The following is a 13,503-nucleotide window of genomic DNA, read 5'->3' as shown; positions in this document are numbered from 1 at the left end:
ATCTTGAAATAAAAGACATATGTATAATTTATTTTATTTCGCTTCGTACAAAATTAATTCAAAAGATCTTTCTTTCCTACTTGACTTATGATTTTCCTGGAACATAAATCAGAGCATGACAGACTTTTGCTGCGGGTTTTCCGTTTTAAGATATTTCACACGTTTGCATATTTCCGCCACTAACGACAATCTATAAAATCACAATATATGTAGAAAATATTTTATTTATTTTATAATATTTAATATTTTATTTATTTTATAATATTTAATATTTTATTTATTTAAATTAATATCAATCCTCTCTTTGAACACTTGTTAATATTTTACCTATTTAACGTGAACAAATGAAAACCACATGTAGTCCCGCTCCTAATCACGTCTGTAATTATCTGAACTATTAAATCTACCGAATATTTCTTTGCCGCTTCATCGTCCTTCATTTGTGCCAAGTCATTTTTAATTTTAACCGGCACCTCGAGCTTGCAGATATTCGCCATTTTTTCTAAACAGGCGTAACTTGCCGGCGCAAGAATTCCGAATAGAATTGGAATTTGAATTCCGATTTCTCGACAATCTCTCACGAAGTCTATCAGAACTTGCGATTCAAAACATATTTGCGTTATGATAAAATTCGCTCCGGCCTCCACCTAAAAGTATTTTACTTTTAATTAAAATTCTTGCTTGGGCTGTCATTTTGCTCGATAATTAATTCGCTAATACTTTCGCTTTTAGATAATGCAAGTCAAGTTCCTTGGAAGGCGATTCCGGGTGCATTTGTGGATAACCCGCCACGCATACGCAAAATGTATCGCCAAACTGCTTTCTGATAAAAGCGACCAAATCCGCTGCATGTTCAAAGTCACCGTTCTCGGATAATGAATCTGCAATTCGACCAAATTCTTGTGTATTTTTCCAACAAAACACTCAGAGACCGATAAAATCAAATCTTGAAGACGCATTTTATCGCGAATTCAAGTCTTCAGTTTTGATAAACAAGTATGCATATTTTTTATTGATCACAATCATTTAATGGCATATTGTGATATACAAAGTCTATTAAATATATTTTAAAATATTAAAATCTCTAGTCTAAAATTTAGTCATTTATTATTTCTATTATTTATTTATATTATTCCTGTTGACTCGAATTGCACTGTTTTGCAATAAATTGTGCTGTTTTGCAATGATTTGAGAGCTACTTTGATTAACTTAATTAGCGATTAATTCAGGTTTTACAAAATTTTTAATTAGATAAATTCTTAATCTTTCTTCTTATAAGAAAAAAATTAATTATTCATATTCACATAACAATGTAATCATCATTTAATATGATCAATTAAGATAATCGGAAATTGATCAAAGGATCACTCCGAAAGAATTGGCGATTAATTACCTCCTTGCAATGCAAATATATTAATTATTCCGAAGGCGAGGGCCTTTCTTAGAATAAGGAGAACTTCATCGCGTTTCAAACCTTTAGCCGCGAGATGTAGGAGAGTATTGGATGGAAAATTCTTCACCAGGTCCAATGGTAGATAACTATCTTTGCTGGAAGCTGCTTCATTATGCCATGTTAATGCATAAAAGAGAGGCGAATATTCTTCCATATCTATTAGAAGCCTAATATATTTGTTTATTATAAATATATAAATATATATATCTTTCAAGTATTATATTCTTTGCTTGTTTTTTTGAAAAGCAAAGGTCAGTGTTGCTTTAGGAAAACTTAAGATACTTATAACCTCAATAATATATCAAAACATTACAAATTTCTATCATGATTCTCATATTTTGAGAGAAAAGTTTGTCTTTTATTGTTTTAATTAAGAAAATTTTTGCCTACTGTCGATTCGGTTTCTCTCGCTATACAGACCTTCGGTAAAATGCACCGGGTTTCCTCGTAGAAACAATTTCGAAACTATAAAACATCTCGTTTTTGCTAATTTTATCTCTTAACGATTGTCGCAGATTCACAATCGTTTGATGGGGATTAACGGTACGAAAATCGTATACAGATCGATCATCCCCGTTATCGTTTTCGTCAGTGTCACTCATCTCGCACATGTTTTCCTCGAGAATTAAGTTTCTCATCACAGATTAGCGATAATCAAAATGTTGATACTCTTATTTCACACAGTTCATACTAATGACCATATCAAATGATGTAATGTATAGCATGGAGATAGTTCATTATGCAGTGATGTACATATACAATAAGAATATGTATGTGCGATAATATAGTAATGTATTATTTATATATGTACATATATAATGTATATAAAGTCATTGATTTTTACAAAAAGGCGATGTCCACTTTGGTGCTAATTGATCAATTGGAATACATGTACATTTATTTTAAAAAATATATAAAGTGATATATATATCTAATGTTTGTTAAATAATTATTACAGTTATGAAGTACATTTTTTCAAATACAATCTCCGGCAGACTTTTGTAATGGGTATGTCGGACACAGCCGGTATTCCACCCGGAATAGTATCGGTCTCCTGCAAGGCATATTTATCCGTGATAGTCCGAATGTCATCAATATCCGGAGTTATCAACATATTGATAGCTGGATAAATGAGAAACGCGAATGTGGCTAGAGCAGTCAGTGCCCATATGGGAATCGCGACTGCCCAATACTTGGAGGGCCAGTACGTCAAGCCTAAATAATCGTGCAATACCTTATCCGGTATTATCGCCCATATCATATACAACAGGAAGAGCATATTTGAGCCGATGTACATGGCATATCCATAGACAGCTCTGGGAGCGTAAGGCGCAGGGGTATGCTCCATGACACATTTAAAAATGATCAATAGAGAAATATAATTTAAAAAATATCAAATGCTAGATTTTCTTAAGCTTAGTAATAATCATATGTCGGTGCAGGTGGACCGAATTGTTCAATAGTTTCCGTCACCAGTAACAGGTGTTCAAAGAAAGATGTAAGCGCCACACGCACCTTCCTTGCTTCCTTACCACTGAATGACCTACAAAGAAAACGACAAGTGTCAGTGAAGCAATGTAAGAAGACTCAATAATTTGAGACTTACACTTCCAGAAAATTATTGTTCAAGGTAAGTTTCTTTGTGACTCCACTTCTTGATGGCTCCTTGTCGACTCGAAGCACTTGATATACGACGTCAGCTTCCCTGACGGTTGGGAAAGGTATAAACAGATCTCTGTACAATGTTAAGATTCGCAAATTCAAAGCAACAATTGTGAAATAGATCTTATTAGAAACAAATTATTTGTAAGATAAGGATACACCTTGATATTACTCATGGCATTCTATGGTAACAGCAGTTATCTAAATTAAAATCTCCGTTCTGTAAACAAATTATGTAAACACATTATATAAATCAATATAAAATAAGCTTTTAATGCATTCACATATTAAATTTTAAATATTTCCATTTCTCTTGGAAAAAATATTGGGAGATAACCTTAAATCGATTATAAAATTGATGGAGTCGAATACCATAATAGTTGCATTTATCTCACATAACAACTTTATTCAAGGGAACCGTGCAATAATCTATTCCTTCAAAAGCATTGCAATTAGTATCGACACGCAATCGATCTCCGTGTATGATCGCAGGAGTGCATGTGTGGGCGTTGGTGACTGTTGTTGCTGACGTTGCAACAGTCATCTCGTAGAGGTATAGTAAACATTGCATTTCAAAAAAGACAGATCAAGACAAATGGCAGGATTGCATTTATCGATAATTCTGTTTACCTGCCTGCGGAATCTCTTCCAATTAAGTAAGTATATGCGGACACTCGTTATCGTTTTTTTGTGTCTTCTACAAGCTCCTTCCTTACAGGTTAGGTTATAACTAACAGCTGCGTTTATTTACTATCGTCATCACCGTTCTTATCCGAGGATTCGATGAACACTTTGTTCATTGGCATTAACGTCAGTACTATGCGAAACGTCTCAGGGGCAACTTGTTCAGATAATTCGTTTAATGATTGCATTAAGAGATACCTGTGTCTTTGTCAATTTAGCTAATGAATACAATTGTGATCATACAAAGAAGTTTCTATGTTTGTCGACTTAGCTAATTAATATAATTGTGATTTCATTATATATTTAAATCCAACTATATTTTACACGTCGGATGTTACAATAAGAGATACAGATTATTGCGCCTGTACATAAAGAGAATCTTGTATCTACTGTCAACAAAGAATACAAGAATTATAGAGCTTTGTTGTTTGATAATTCAACGAAAATTAACGTGTTTGACAAGTTATTGAATATTTAAAAAAAGTATTAAATATGAATGGAAGAGACTTGCCATGGGGCCTGCAAGTCATAAAATGTACATGCAATGGCTGTTGTGAGCATCGTCGTGTCAATTGGATGGCCTGGCATCAAGGAGGCATACTTACACTCACTTATATGGCATACACTTGCTATCATTTGACTCGAAAACCGATATCTGTAGTGAAGAATGTCCTGAGTGTTAACTGCAGCAGTTTGCCAGTACCTCCAAATATTTTAGTGAACGATAGCAATCGAGACACCTGGTGCGATTGGGCCCCATTTGGTAAGAATTAGCAGTAAGGCAAGAAATAAAAATAGTTTACGTTTTATATATATATATATATATATATATATATATATATATATATATATGCGGATAATTTATGCCGTGTTGTTTCTATAGACACGGAAGACGCACCAGCATTACTCGGTATGCTGGACTCGGCATTTCTATTTGCATATGCGGCGGCTATGTTTCTGAGGTGAATGTTTTAAAGTGAACCTACCATTTGAGAATATCTTAGCAATAAGCTAAGCTAATTGTTGTGTTTTTATTTTCTTCATATAGTGGCTTCATAGCAGAGAGAGTAAATCTGCGATACTTCCTTTCCATTGGTATGCTTGCATCAGGCATATCGTCCTACCTGTTTGGAATTGCTAAACCATATAATATTCATAATCTGTGGTATTTCGTCTTCGTGCAGGTAAGCATTATTGATAAATTACAAAACGTATTAATGCAAATATTTCTCCATATTTTTCTCTTTCTTTTCTGTGCATAGATATTAGGTGGAATTTTTCAAACATCTGGCTGGCCAGGTGTAGTGACTGTCGTAGGAAATTGGTTTGGAAAAGGCAAACGTGGATTGATCTTCGGCGTGTGGAATTCACATACATCTTTGGGAAACATATTAGGCAGTCTAATCGCAGCTGCATATGTCGAATCCGATTGGAGCCTGAGTTTCATAGTGCCCGGAGTGATAATGGGATTGATAGGATTCATCATCTTTCTATTTTTAATACCGAATCCTATCGACATAGGATATAACCCGCCCGCATCTCTTGGATATCGAAAAATTGATGTAACAAACAGCTCGGACGACGATCTGGCTGATGTAGGTTACGAATCTCGTAGTATCAGTGAGGATGTAAGTTATCCGTTAATTGTCAATATCTTATTGTCAATATCTTTGCGCTTTTTCAGTAGTAGATACTAATGGAGTAGCATAATACCGTTTTTAATTTTAATAAGCATATAATTTTGTAGTGTAACACGCTATTTGTTGTTTAACACACGTAATAGCATGGTCGCAATTAAACTGTAAGCATGTTTTCTACTTTGAACATGATTACAATTACACAGTTCATCTCTTTCTTTTAATTCTCCTAGGTTTGTTTAATAATGCAAGCGCCAGAGTAAATTATTTAATTCTTTTTAGTAGAATTATAATTTGCACTTCCATAATAAATAATCATCTGCTGTACCTAGCGTGTCATCTATCGCTGTGTCTACCGTGAACAACTTGCTGCCGACGTAAGTGCATGCCACTCTTCCATGTAGATAACACTTTTACTTAACTTCAAACGTTTTATTTTTTTAACATAAATCACGCGTTACTCTATTCCAACAAGAGATTGCGTGTGTTTTCTGTGTAACGCAAATGTGATTTATTAATTCCTGAACGATATGTACCCTCAGCAGCAATGTGTTACTATAAAATAGCGATATCATTTCTTTTTTCTCAAAGCATAAATATCATTCGATAAATAATATATGTAATTTATATGTCTAAAAGAATATGACAAGTGGACGATCCGAGACCAGTCCGATGCTGCCTGGAAATCGACGCGTTCATAGCACATCCCATAACAGTGCGATCGGATTCGCAGGAGCCCTGAAGATACCCGGTGTCATCGAATATTCTTTATCGCTATTTTTCGCGAAATTAGTTAGCTATACATTCCTGTATTGGTTGCCGTTGTACATTAAGGCTTCAAGTTAGTACTTAATACGATTTGTAATACGATTCCTTCATTACTGACATAAAAAAATCTTGTCTCAGCTTTAATAAAAAACAGCTTTCTTACAGCTACGTACAGCGCGACTGTGAGTGCGGATCTGTCGGTACTGTTTGATGTTGGCGGAATAGTAGGTGCCATCACAGCCGGAGTTCTTTCCGATTATAGCGGTATGAGTGCGTTGACATGTGCCGCAATGTTTGGATTTGCATTTCCCGCGGTGAGCAAATTTTCTCCTGATTACGCTGACGGAGAATAGTCGAATAGCAAAAAATTTTGAAATCTGAGTAACTTTTGTCATAGATTTTTAATAGTCGCAAAGTGAATAATGAAATTGCTTATTAATAAATGCAATTATAAGTTCTTTATTTTTATAAAATTTTATTAAACGCTATTAAGTAATACACTATTCACTAAATAGAATGCATTATAAATTTGAACGTATATGTAAGATTTACATTTTAATATGTGCATTATGTATTTCAGTTATTTATATATGACTATATCGGAAATACCGGACTAGGCATCAATATAGTATTACTATTGATAGGAGGACTTTTAGTAAATGGTCCTTATGCATTAATAACGACCGCGGTATCGGCTGAACTGGGAACTCATCCCAGTTTAGGAGAAAATTCAAAGGCCTTAGCTACAGTGACTGCCATTATTGATGGAACCGGTAGTATTGGAGCTGCAGTTGGTCCATTGTTGGCAGGTGTAGTGTCTCGATGGAGCGGATGGCACAATGTGTTTTACATGCTTATGTGTGCGGATTTGCTCGCTCTATTGGTAAGTCCATTTTGCTTGTTCGTTGACACGAAGATAATATCGATGATATGTTTACTGTATTTTACTATTTCCAGCTTTTGTCCAGATTAGTTTACAGAGATATAAGATCATATGTACAAAGGCGAAGAACTATTCAAATTTAGAATGCATAGCAAAATTCGCAAATTGTGTCAATGGAGACATGTGATTTTTATGCGTTTGGATCTGCGTACTCATAATTTCGCTCATATCTCCTTCTTTAAAAAGCATTTCTCGAATAAAATTCCAATGAGGATCGAGATATGAGAGATATTTAAATGTACAAAAATAAATAATAATATATTTTCGACAGTATTTTTCGTCATAATTGTGCTACATATGTATATCTAAATGTAAGTAATTTTAAACAGAGATGTTTATGCTGCTAATTTAAATATTCCTCGAGAAATTGATATTTTTTAATAATTGTATATACAATATAAAAGATGTTATTTTTTTTACTGTACGCTAAATATCAAATGTTACCATGTGAGTTCGTAATTATAATTATATTACAACATAAATATATTACAAATTTTAATGTACAATTGTTTAATGCACATTTCGGCAACAAATTATCCCGTACTGATACAAAGTCTCAAGGAATGCCAGTAGGAATAATATAGCTGATGGCATCAGCAAAATCACCCCATGCAGCTCTTTGAGTTTGAAAAACAATTATCCAAGCCAATAAGGCAGCTGTCCAAATAATCGCTCCTATAGCTGAAAAGATGACATCTGAAAGAAAATATGCAATATGCATTTAAAAAAGAATTTTAGAATTCATAATAGTAAATAATAATAAATTGATCAATATTAACATCTCTTTATCTGCTTCTGCTCTTCATAAGGTGGTGCTACAAAGGCCTCTTTCGAAAACCAAACCGCATTCACAGCCCATAAAAATGGCAACAGTGCAAAGCCAGCTGTAACAAAGAATATATTGATAAGTTGTATAAAAATAATTTTTATTGATCATACTCTTTTAATCTTTCTTATTTAAGATATGTACAAGGAAAGGTAAAGAAAAATACAAATGTTACTAAAAGACAGAAACACAATAGGAAAGAAACCAATGACAGAAACTAATTGTTGAAGCATTATTATTATTAAATTTACAACTGCACTTGGAATTTAACATTTATTTCTATCAATGTAAATTTATAATCTCAGTTTAATTTACTCTTTTTTTTTTCATTTTTAGAACTAAAAAAAGACGAAAGTTAAATAAAGTTAAAGTTCATTCATATTGAGAAATGGACATAAGTTGTATTAATTTCATTAATATAATCAAGAAGCGTCAATGCTAAAATTAAGTATAAATAATGCGCTGCGACGTCAGCGAATGTCACATACCGCGGAAGTACCATTTACAAAGATGCAGCTTCTTCTCATTCGGCACCTTTGACAGATCCATCGCGTAGCGATGACCGTAGGACGTCTCCTAACCTCAGTGACGTTTCTCTCGACGGACACGTTCCGCCTTCCGATCAAACGATTCGAACACCGACGATCGACATCAAGGCGCGGGCGCGACTTCCAAATCGCGATTTACAAACGCAAAAACGCGAGGGCGAAATAACAGGAAGAAAAGTAAAAGAGAAACACGCCTCGTCAGAGCATTCCGTCGCGTCCCCAAGATGGCGCCGCGGCCGCAGCGCCCGCTGGCGCTAGCTAGGGGACAACACGTGGACTTTTTGATCACGTGGGAGCCGCGGGACGCTCGAGTCCCCGCCGTGCCCTGTGTCGCCAGGCCAGCCATTTTGGTGAGTTAACATGGCGTCGCCGCCGGAGATTAATATGGCGTCCTCGGACATAATAACCGAAGTGGAGATTCAACCGGACATTCAGGAGGTCGAGATAGAGGCGATACCAGTGGAGATACCGTGCGAGACAGTGGAGACGACGATCGAGGGCGAGGACGGGCAGCCGATGATAGCGCTGCAACCGCTGCCGGAGCCGGGCCGCGAGGAAATCATACTGCAGACACAGGAAGAGATCGTAGGCGCGGATCCGCTCAGCGTGTACGACCAGATCCCGGTGCCGGACAACGACATTTATGTCGAGTCCAGTCCCGGGCCGTCGCGTAAGGCCGCGAAGAAGGCGCGTAAGAGCGGCGGGGCGCGTTTCCGCGCGTCCGACCACGCAATCTTTGGCGAGATGGCCACCGAGACCAAGGCTAGGAAGTGGGAGCAGAAGCAGGTGCAGATCAAGACGCTCGAGGGCGAGTTCTCGGTAACGATGTGGGCGTCTGGCACGGACGACGGTGAGTGTACGGTCGTACACGCAGCGCGTGTACGCACGCACGCACGCACACACGCATTCATTTACACTCCGGATCTCTGGCATTTCTACTTCCTTCATTCTTTTCCTCCTCTTTCTTATTTTTTCCTCTTTTTTATTATCTTTTAATTTTTCTAGGCGAGCCTTTATCCAAAGGGACAGAAGGTCTCTATTTCCGTCTCTTTCTTTCTCTCTTTCGTTCCTTCTGGCGACCCGTTGTATCCTCCACGCACACAGGCGGGTACGCACTTCCGGTGCAACGCTCGGATCGATATTGCGTCGCGGGCACGGGCGCGCGATCGCCACGCGGAGAAATCGGCGACCTGAACCCGCCGTGTCGTTCTCCCGGGCCAGCCGGCTTGACAGGCCGTGTTGTTTGTTTTGATCACGCGAACGCCATTATGCTTGGCCCTACGGGGGCAGCCATATTTTGAAAATGGCCTCTTTTACGCGGCGGATCGCCCGCCCGTCCGCCGCGAAGCAAATGGCGGCGACGGTATCAAACGAGCCGAGCGACGTCGCGGAGCATCGCGACACTCGAATGTTCCATTGGCGTCACTCGCATATGTCGCTATTAAAATTTCACGTTTTTAAAAAAGAAAGAGAAATTGGAATATGCGAGCGAGCGAGTGAGCGATCAAACTAGTCGCATCTCGTTCGAAAAGAACGCTATGAATCTCGAGGAGTACAAAAGAAGTCCAAGCGACGCTTCGGCTTCTGACGTCACGGCGGATCCATGCTGCACCGCGAGCGCATATATCGGGTGTATTAAAGAAACGGGTTGATAATGAAATTCGAATAAACGATTTGTAATGACTCTCCTGTTGTGTTACGGTCCGTCGTGCTTTTTGCGCGAGAAACACGTTTTGTATCGAGTTACGTCATTATCATTCAATAATCTTGTCAGAAAGAAATGTCAAAGGTTGTTATTCAAAACGCAGTGATATAACGGGTATCGTGTTTGTTCCGGCATATATTTCTTATCTTTATTCCGCACTATTCACTAGAAATATATCTATTTCTTTTTTAAATAAAACAAAATTATGTTAAAATATGTTTAAATATACTTAATGATTTCGGAGAAATTTAATACTTTTGTTTTGAAAAAATTAACAAGTAATTAAAATGTACACAGAATATCTCAATTTTAATTCTTATAGAAAATTTTAAATCGCAGATTCATCTTGGCTTTAATTTAATTTGTCAAATCATTTTGCAATTTTATTATATACCTTTTCCTTAAATGTTTCTTCCAACGATTTTATAATGTTCATTTTGTTTTCTTTTGCCAGAGTATAATTTCATATAGATATAAAATATTTACTCAAGTGTAGAATATTTCATAGATCATGCATAATTATAAAAATATAATAGACAAATATAATATAGACAAAAGAAAATTAAAAAATTATGGTAGCTTTTTTTGGCAAAGTTCTCCGTTTATTGCTGTTAAAGGTAACATCCTATTAGCGCCTGACCTGGATGTGGATGTTCCAGATGAAGGTTCGAATCCAGAACCAGATCCCGACTATACGGAATACATGACGGGCAAGTCTAATACCAAGTTCAACTCTAACAGTTCAGTATCCGATGGCATGCCTGGCTTAGACCTCTCTGATCCAAAGCAATTGGCCGAGTTTGCTCGACCTGGTCACAAGTTGAAAGTGCGCAAACCACCAGTGATGGACGGCGGGGATCGAACGATCGCATGTCCTCACAAGGGATGTACTAAGATGTTCCGAGATAACAGTGCAATGCGCAAACACTTGCATACGCATGGACCACGTGTGCATGTATGTGCGGAGTGCGGCAAGGCTTTTGTCGAAAGTTCTAAACTTAAACGGCATCAGCTCGTGCACACAGGCGAAAAACCATTTCAATGTACTTTTGAGGGATGTGGCAAGAGGTTTAGTCTGGATTTCAACCTTCGCACTCACGTCAGAATCCATACTGGCGATCGACCATATGTGTGTCCGTTTGATGGATGCAGTAAAAAGTTTGCGCAATCAACGAACCTCAAGTCGCACATATTGACTCATGCAAAGGCCAAGTAAGTTCTGCTTCCGCATAGAAAGATGATGGATTGATGGATTTTTGAGTCATTATAGAAATAAATTATTTAAAGATGGGGATAATTCGATCATAATTTAAAAGATAGACGAAATGCGATGAAATTGATTATTTGATCTTGTGTAATTTCAGGTCACGGAACGCGATTGGAAGACAAGTACAACAAATTCAACTTCAACAGCCTCAATTTGTCCAAGTTGAAGTTGCAGATGTGGACAATCAACAGTTCATTGTCTACGCCGATTAGCCCCCCTAAATACTGATCTCGTATCTTTCCCGTTGAACACTACTACTGAAGTATCGTAACCATTAATTATTAATCTAAACAATGTAAATACTTTTATGGCGCGTACAAGTGATGTGTAATGGCTACACATGACACGGACAGTCAGCTGTCTTAAGAGAATTAATGAAAGATTTAATCGAGTAATACCTCTGTGCTTAAATACGAATTACTTGAGAAACGTTTGGAATACTATATTATCGTAAAACACGAGAGGGAAAATAAAATTTAAGAAACATTTAAAAAAAGAAAAAAGATAAAAAAAATATAATGTATCTTCTAAGATAAAGCTAGACTGTGTCGCGTACTGCTCAATTTCTTATTCTATCAGGAGAAATCGAGTGCGCTCGCATACACATATACATATATATATACACACAAGATACACGTACACGAGACTGTATATATATATATAAATATATATAAGTACAATTAAAATATTGTATACAGTATATTTTGGAGAAATTCAGATGGGAATAAACCACGAAGATGCATCTTTTTCCGTCGGACTCAATTGTACCATCTTGGTAATATACAACTTTTACACTGTATAATGCTAAGACTTGTTAATAGTTATTAAAGGAAGAAGGAATTATATATATATATATATACGCGTACGCGTGCGTAACGCATATTATGAAGTCCGTAAACATCACGCAAATCTTTATCGTTTGGCATCGTTTTTTCCTTATCGATGATCCTTATACCGCCAGGACAATTGATATCGCGATACGACGTTTGATGGATATGGAAAGAAGGCAAAGTGATATACATGGAAGGAAGAAATTGTACAAAAGAAAGGTATATCGAAACCGCGGTAATTGCATCCGTGATACTTGCAGTGACGTTGCGACTTGAATGACTGGCGATAAAATTCGAATCGTTGGCGAATTCTCGACATTTCGAGTAAGAAGCAATACAGCTATCGGTAGATTTAATATTGATTAGAATAAAATGATTATTGCGTGCATCTCTCATTATTGTCACCAATCATGTTTATCCGCATATCATAATTTTATACGCGCGATGTTGTAACAAGCATAAGTGTACATGTGCACCAACCTACATTGAATTAGGTGGACTTTGGATTATTTGTTTAAATCCTGTAAAGTATATATCTATACTTTCATAAAGAAAAAAAGATTTTACTTTGCAGCTGTATACATAATTTTTATGGCTGAACCCATCTATCACTATGTTTTCTCATATAACTTAATATCTATTAAAAAAAAAACCAAATTAATAATTGCATAATGATTTGACGCAATTTTTTTTTTATCAATAAATTTTCATTTCTGATTTGCCCCTTTTGACAATTGTTATATTTTATGATAGGCTTCTTTATATGATGTGTATTTTTTTTTATATATCATACCATTTACATTTTATTAACATAACAATATTTACGAGGAAGAATGTAATTGTCTCCTAAATACAGTTTATATTTGGATGAAAAAAAACAATCTAGATAACTGATAAGAAACGATATTACTCTTTTTAAAAAAAGGTAATTTAGTAACGATACGTGTGTACGTGTATGTATGCGTATGTGAATGATTATACCACGCTTTTCGCCGAAAAACTGATATGAAAAGGCATTTGATTTTTTTTGTTGTATTCATAAATCTAACGTAGTACATCGTTTTTCACTATTTACGTTTAAGTTCGATAATTTATATGAGAATATGAACATATATGAAATAAAATATATATATATTTCTATGCTTATATTTTATTCAATGCATATATTTTTTCAATGCAT

At 36.2% G+C, this 13,503-nt stretch overlaps 6 protein-coding genes across 11 annotated transcripts; 2 read left to right on the top strand and 4 right to left on the bottom strand.

Annotated features, from left to right (window-relative positions):
- Nucleotides 1–3: 3 nt before the first annotated feature.
- On the bottom strand, nt 4–2,091 carry LOC105430772 (methylenetetrahydrofolate reductase (NADPH)). Its single transcript, XM_011644475.2, has 5 exons — nt 1,874–2,091; nt 1,394–1,620; nt 721–881; nt 328–647; nt 4–190 (listed from the first exon to the last, which is right to left on the bottom strand). Exons 1-5 carry the CDS (start codon nt 2,089–2,091, stop codon nt 109–111), a joined length of 1,008 nt encoding a protein of 335 aa, XP_011642777.2. The 3' UTR covers nt 4–108.
- Nucleotides 2,092–2,228: 137 nt separating this feature from the next.
- On the bottom strand, nt 2,229–2,801 carry LOC112552181 (phosphatidylinositol glycan anchor biosynthesis class P). Its single transcript, XM_025219205.2, has one exon. It carries the CDS (start codon nt 2,799–2,801, stop codon nt 2,412–2,414), a length of 390 nt encoding a protein of 129 aa, XP_025074990.1. The 3' UTR covers nt 2,229–2,411.
- A 6-nt stretch (nt 2,802–2,807) lies between these two features.
- Nucleotides 2,808–3,888, bottom strand: LOC105430773 (Threonyl-carbamoyl synthesis 6). Of its 3 annotated transcripts, none has more exons than XM_089073082.1 (4): nt 3,750–3,888; nt 3,275–3,335; nt 3,060–3,188; nt 2,808–2,996 (listed from the first exon to the last, which is right to left on the bottom strand). In XM_089073082.1, the coding sequence occupies exons 2-4, from the start codon at nt 3,289–3,291 to the stop codon at nt 2,870–2,872; spliced, it is 273 nt and encodes a 90-aa protein (XP_088929208.1). In that variant the 5' UTR covers nt 3,292–3,335; nt 3,750–3,888; the 3' UTR covers nt 2,808–2,869. The 3 variants fall into 3 exon arrangements, with proteins under 3 accessions (XP_088929208.1, XP_088929207.1, XP_025074991.2); XM_089073081.1 differs by having other exon boundaries at nt 3,746–3,887; XM_025219206.2 differs by lacking the exon at nt 3,750–3,888 and adding an exon at nt 3,453–3,595.
- Nucleotides 3,889–4,240: 352 nt separating this feature from the next.
- Nucleotides 4,241–7,653, top strand: MFS16 (major facilitator superfamily transporter 16). 3 transcript variants are annotated; one of them, XM_089073076.1, is made up of 9 exons: nt 4,241–4,562; nt 4,683–4,761; nt 4,848–4,983; nt 5,062–5,427; nt 5,769–5,813; nt 6,076–6,277; nt 6,370–6,518; nt 6,785–7,087; nt 7,162–7,653. In XM_089073076.1, exons 1-9 carry the CDS (start codon nt 4,292–4,294, stop codon nt 7,228–7,230), a joined length of 1,620 nt encoding a protein of 539 aa, XP_088929202.1. In that variant the 5' UTR covers nt 4,241–4,291; the 3' UTR covers nt 7,231–7,653. The 3 variants fall into 3 exon arrangements, with proteins under 3 accessions (XP_088929202.1, XP_088929201.1, XP_088929203.1); XM_089073075.1 differs by having other exon boundaries at nt 6,785–7,653; XM_089073077.1 differs by lacking the exon at nt 5,769–5,813 and having other exon boundaries at nt 6,785–7,653.
- Nucleotides 7,596–8,754, bottom strand: pen-2 (presenilin enhancer, gamma-secretase subunit). Its single transcript, XM_011644484.2, has 3 exons — nt 8,462–8,754; nt 7,927–8,031; nt 7,596–7,843 (listed from the first exon to the last, which is right to left on the bottom strand). The coding sequence occupies exons 1-3, from the start codon at nt 8,520–8,522 to the stop codon at nt 7,704–7,706; spliced, it is 306 nt and encodes a 101-aa protein (XP_011642786.1). The 5' UTR covers nt 8,523–8,754; the 3' UTR covers nt 7,596–7,703.
- Nucleotides 8,755–8,792: 38 nt separating this feature from the next.
- Nucleotides 8,793–13,463, top strand: LOC105430771 (transcription factor YY2). Of its 2 annotated transcripts, none has more exons than XM_011644473.3 (3): nt 8,793–9,371; nt 10,844–11,438; nt 11,591–13,463. In XM_011644473.3, the coding sequence occupies exons 1-3, from the start codon at nt 8,882–8,884 to the stop codon at nt 11,703–11,705; spliced, it is 1,200 nt and encodes a 399-aa protein (XP_011642775.1). In that variant the 5' UTR covers nt 8,793–8,881; the 3' UTR covers nt 11,706–13,463. The 2 variants fall into 2 exon arrangements, with proteins under 2 accessions (XP_011642775.1, XP_011642776.1); XM_011644474.3 differs by having other exon boundaries at nt 8,797–9,371; nt 10,886–11,438.
- The last annotated feature ends 40 nt before the right edge of the window (nt 13,464–13,503 follow it).

Source organism: Pogonomyrmex barbatus, unplaced genomic scaffold (genome assembly GCF_055798465.1).
Source record: "Pogonomyrmex barbatus isolate J1 unplaced genomic scaffold, ASM5579846v1 scaffold14, whole genome shotgun sequence".
NCBI lineage: Eukaryota > Metazoa > Arthropoda > Insecta > Hymenoptera > Formicidae > Pogonomyrmex > Pogonomyrmex barbatus.
This window is presented reverse-complemented; position numbering and strand designations above follow the sequence as displayed.

What these genes read in the sequence shown, in the direction of transcription:
- LOC112552181 (XM_025219205.2), bottom strand. Translation starts at nt 2,801, where the DNA reads ATGGAGCATACCCCTGCGCCTTACGCTCCCAGAGCTGTCTATGGATAT.
- MFS16 (XM_089073075.1), top strand. Translation starts at nt 4,292, where the DNA reads ATGAATGGAAGAGACTTGCCATGGGGCCTGCAAGTCATAAAATGTACA. An exon ending in GCGGCGGCTATGTTTCTGAG is followed by an intron (nt 4,762 to 4,847) that starts GTGAATGTTTTA and finishes TTCTTCATATAG; the next exon opens with TGGCTTCATAGCAGAGAGAG. An exon ending in GGTATTTCGTCTTCGTGCAG is followed by an intron (nt 4,984 to 5,061) that starts GTAAGCATTATT and finishes TTCTGTGCATAG; the next exon opens with ATATTAGGTGGAATTTTTCA.
- LOC105430771 (XM_011644473.3), top strand. Translation starts at nt 8,882, where the DNA reads ATGGCGTCGCCGCCGGAGATTAATATGGCGTCCTCGGACATAATAACC. An exon ending in GGCGTCTGGCACGGACGACG is followed by an intron (nt 9,372 to 10,843) that starts GTGAGTGTACGG and finishes TTGCTGTTAAAG; the next exon opens with GTAACATCCTATTAGCGCCT. An exon ending in TTGACTCATGCAAAGGCCAA is followed by an intron (nt 11,439 to 11,590) that starts GTAAGTTCTGCT and finishes GTGTAATTTCAG; the next exon opens with GTCACGGAACGCGATTGGAA.
- pen-2 (XM_011644484.2), bottom strand. Translation starts at nt 8,522, where the DNA reads ATGGATCTGTCAAAGGTGCCGAATGAGAAGAAGCTGCATCTTTGTAAA. An exon ending in TTGTAAATGGTACTTCCGCG is followed by an intron (nt 8,032 to 8,461) that starts GTATGTGACATT and finishes TCTTTGTTACAG; the next exon opens with CTGGCTTTGCACTGTTGCCA. An exon ending in GCAGAAGCAGATAAAGAGAT is followed by an intron (nt 7,844 to 7,926) that starts GTTAATATTGAT and finishes ATTTTCTTTCAG; the next exon opens with ATGTCATCTTTTCAGCTATA.
- LOC105430772 (XM_011644475.2), bottom strand. Translation starts at nt 2,091, where the DNA reads ATGAGAAACTTAATTCTCGAGGAAAACATGTGCGAGATGAGTGACACT. An exon ending in CCCGGTGCATTTTACCGAAG is followed by an intron (nt 1,621 to 1,873) that starts GTCTGTATAGCG and finishes CAAATATATTAG; the next exon opens with GCTTCTAATAGATATGGAAG. An exon ending in TGCATTATCTAAAAGCGAAA is followed by an intron (nt 648 to 720) that starts GTATTAGCGAAT and finishes AAATACTTTTAG; the next exon opens with GTGGAGGCCGGAGCGAATTT.
- LOC105430773 (XM_089073082.1), bottom strand. An exon ending in AACAATAATTTTCTGGAAGT is followed by an intron (nt 2,997 to 3,059) that starts GTAAGTCTCAAA and finishes TTTTCTTTGTAG; the next exon opens with GTCATTCAGTGGTAAGGAAG.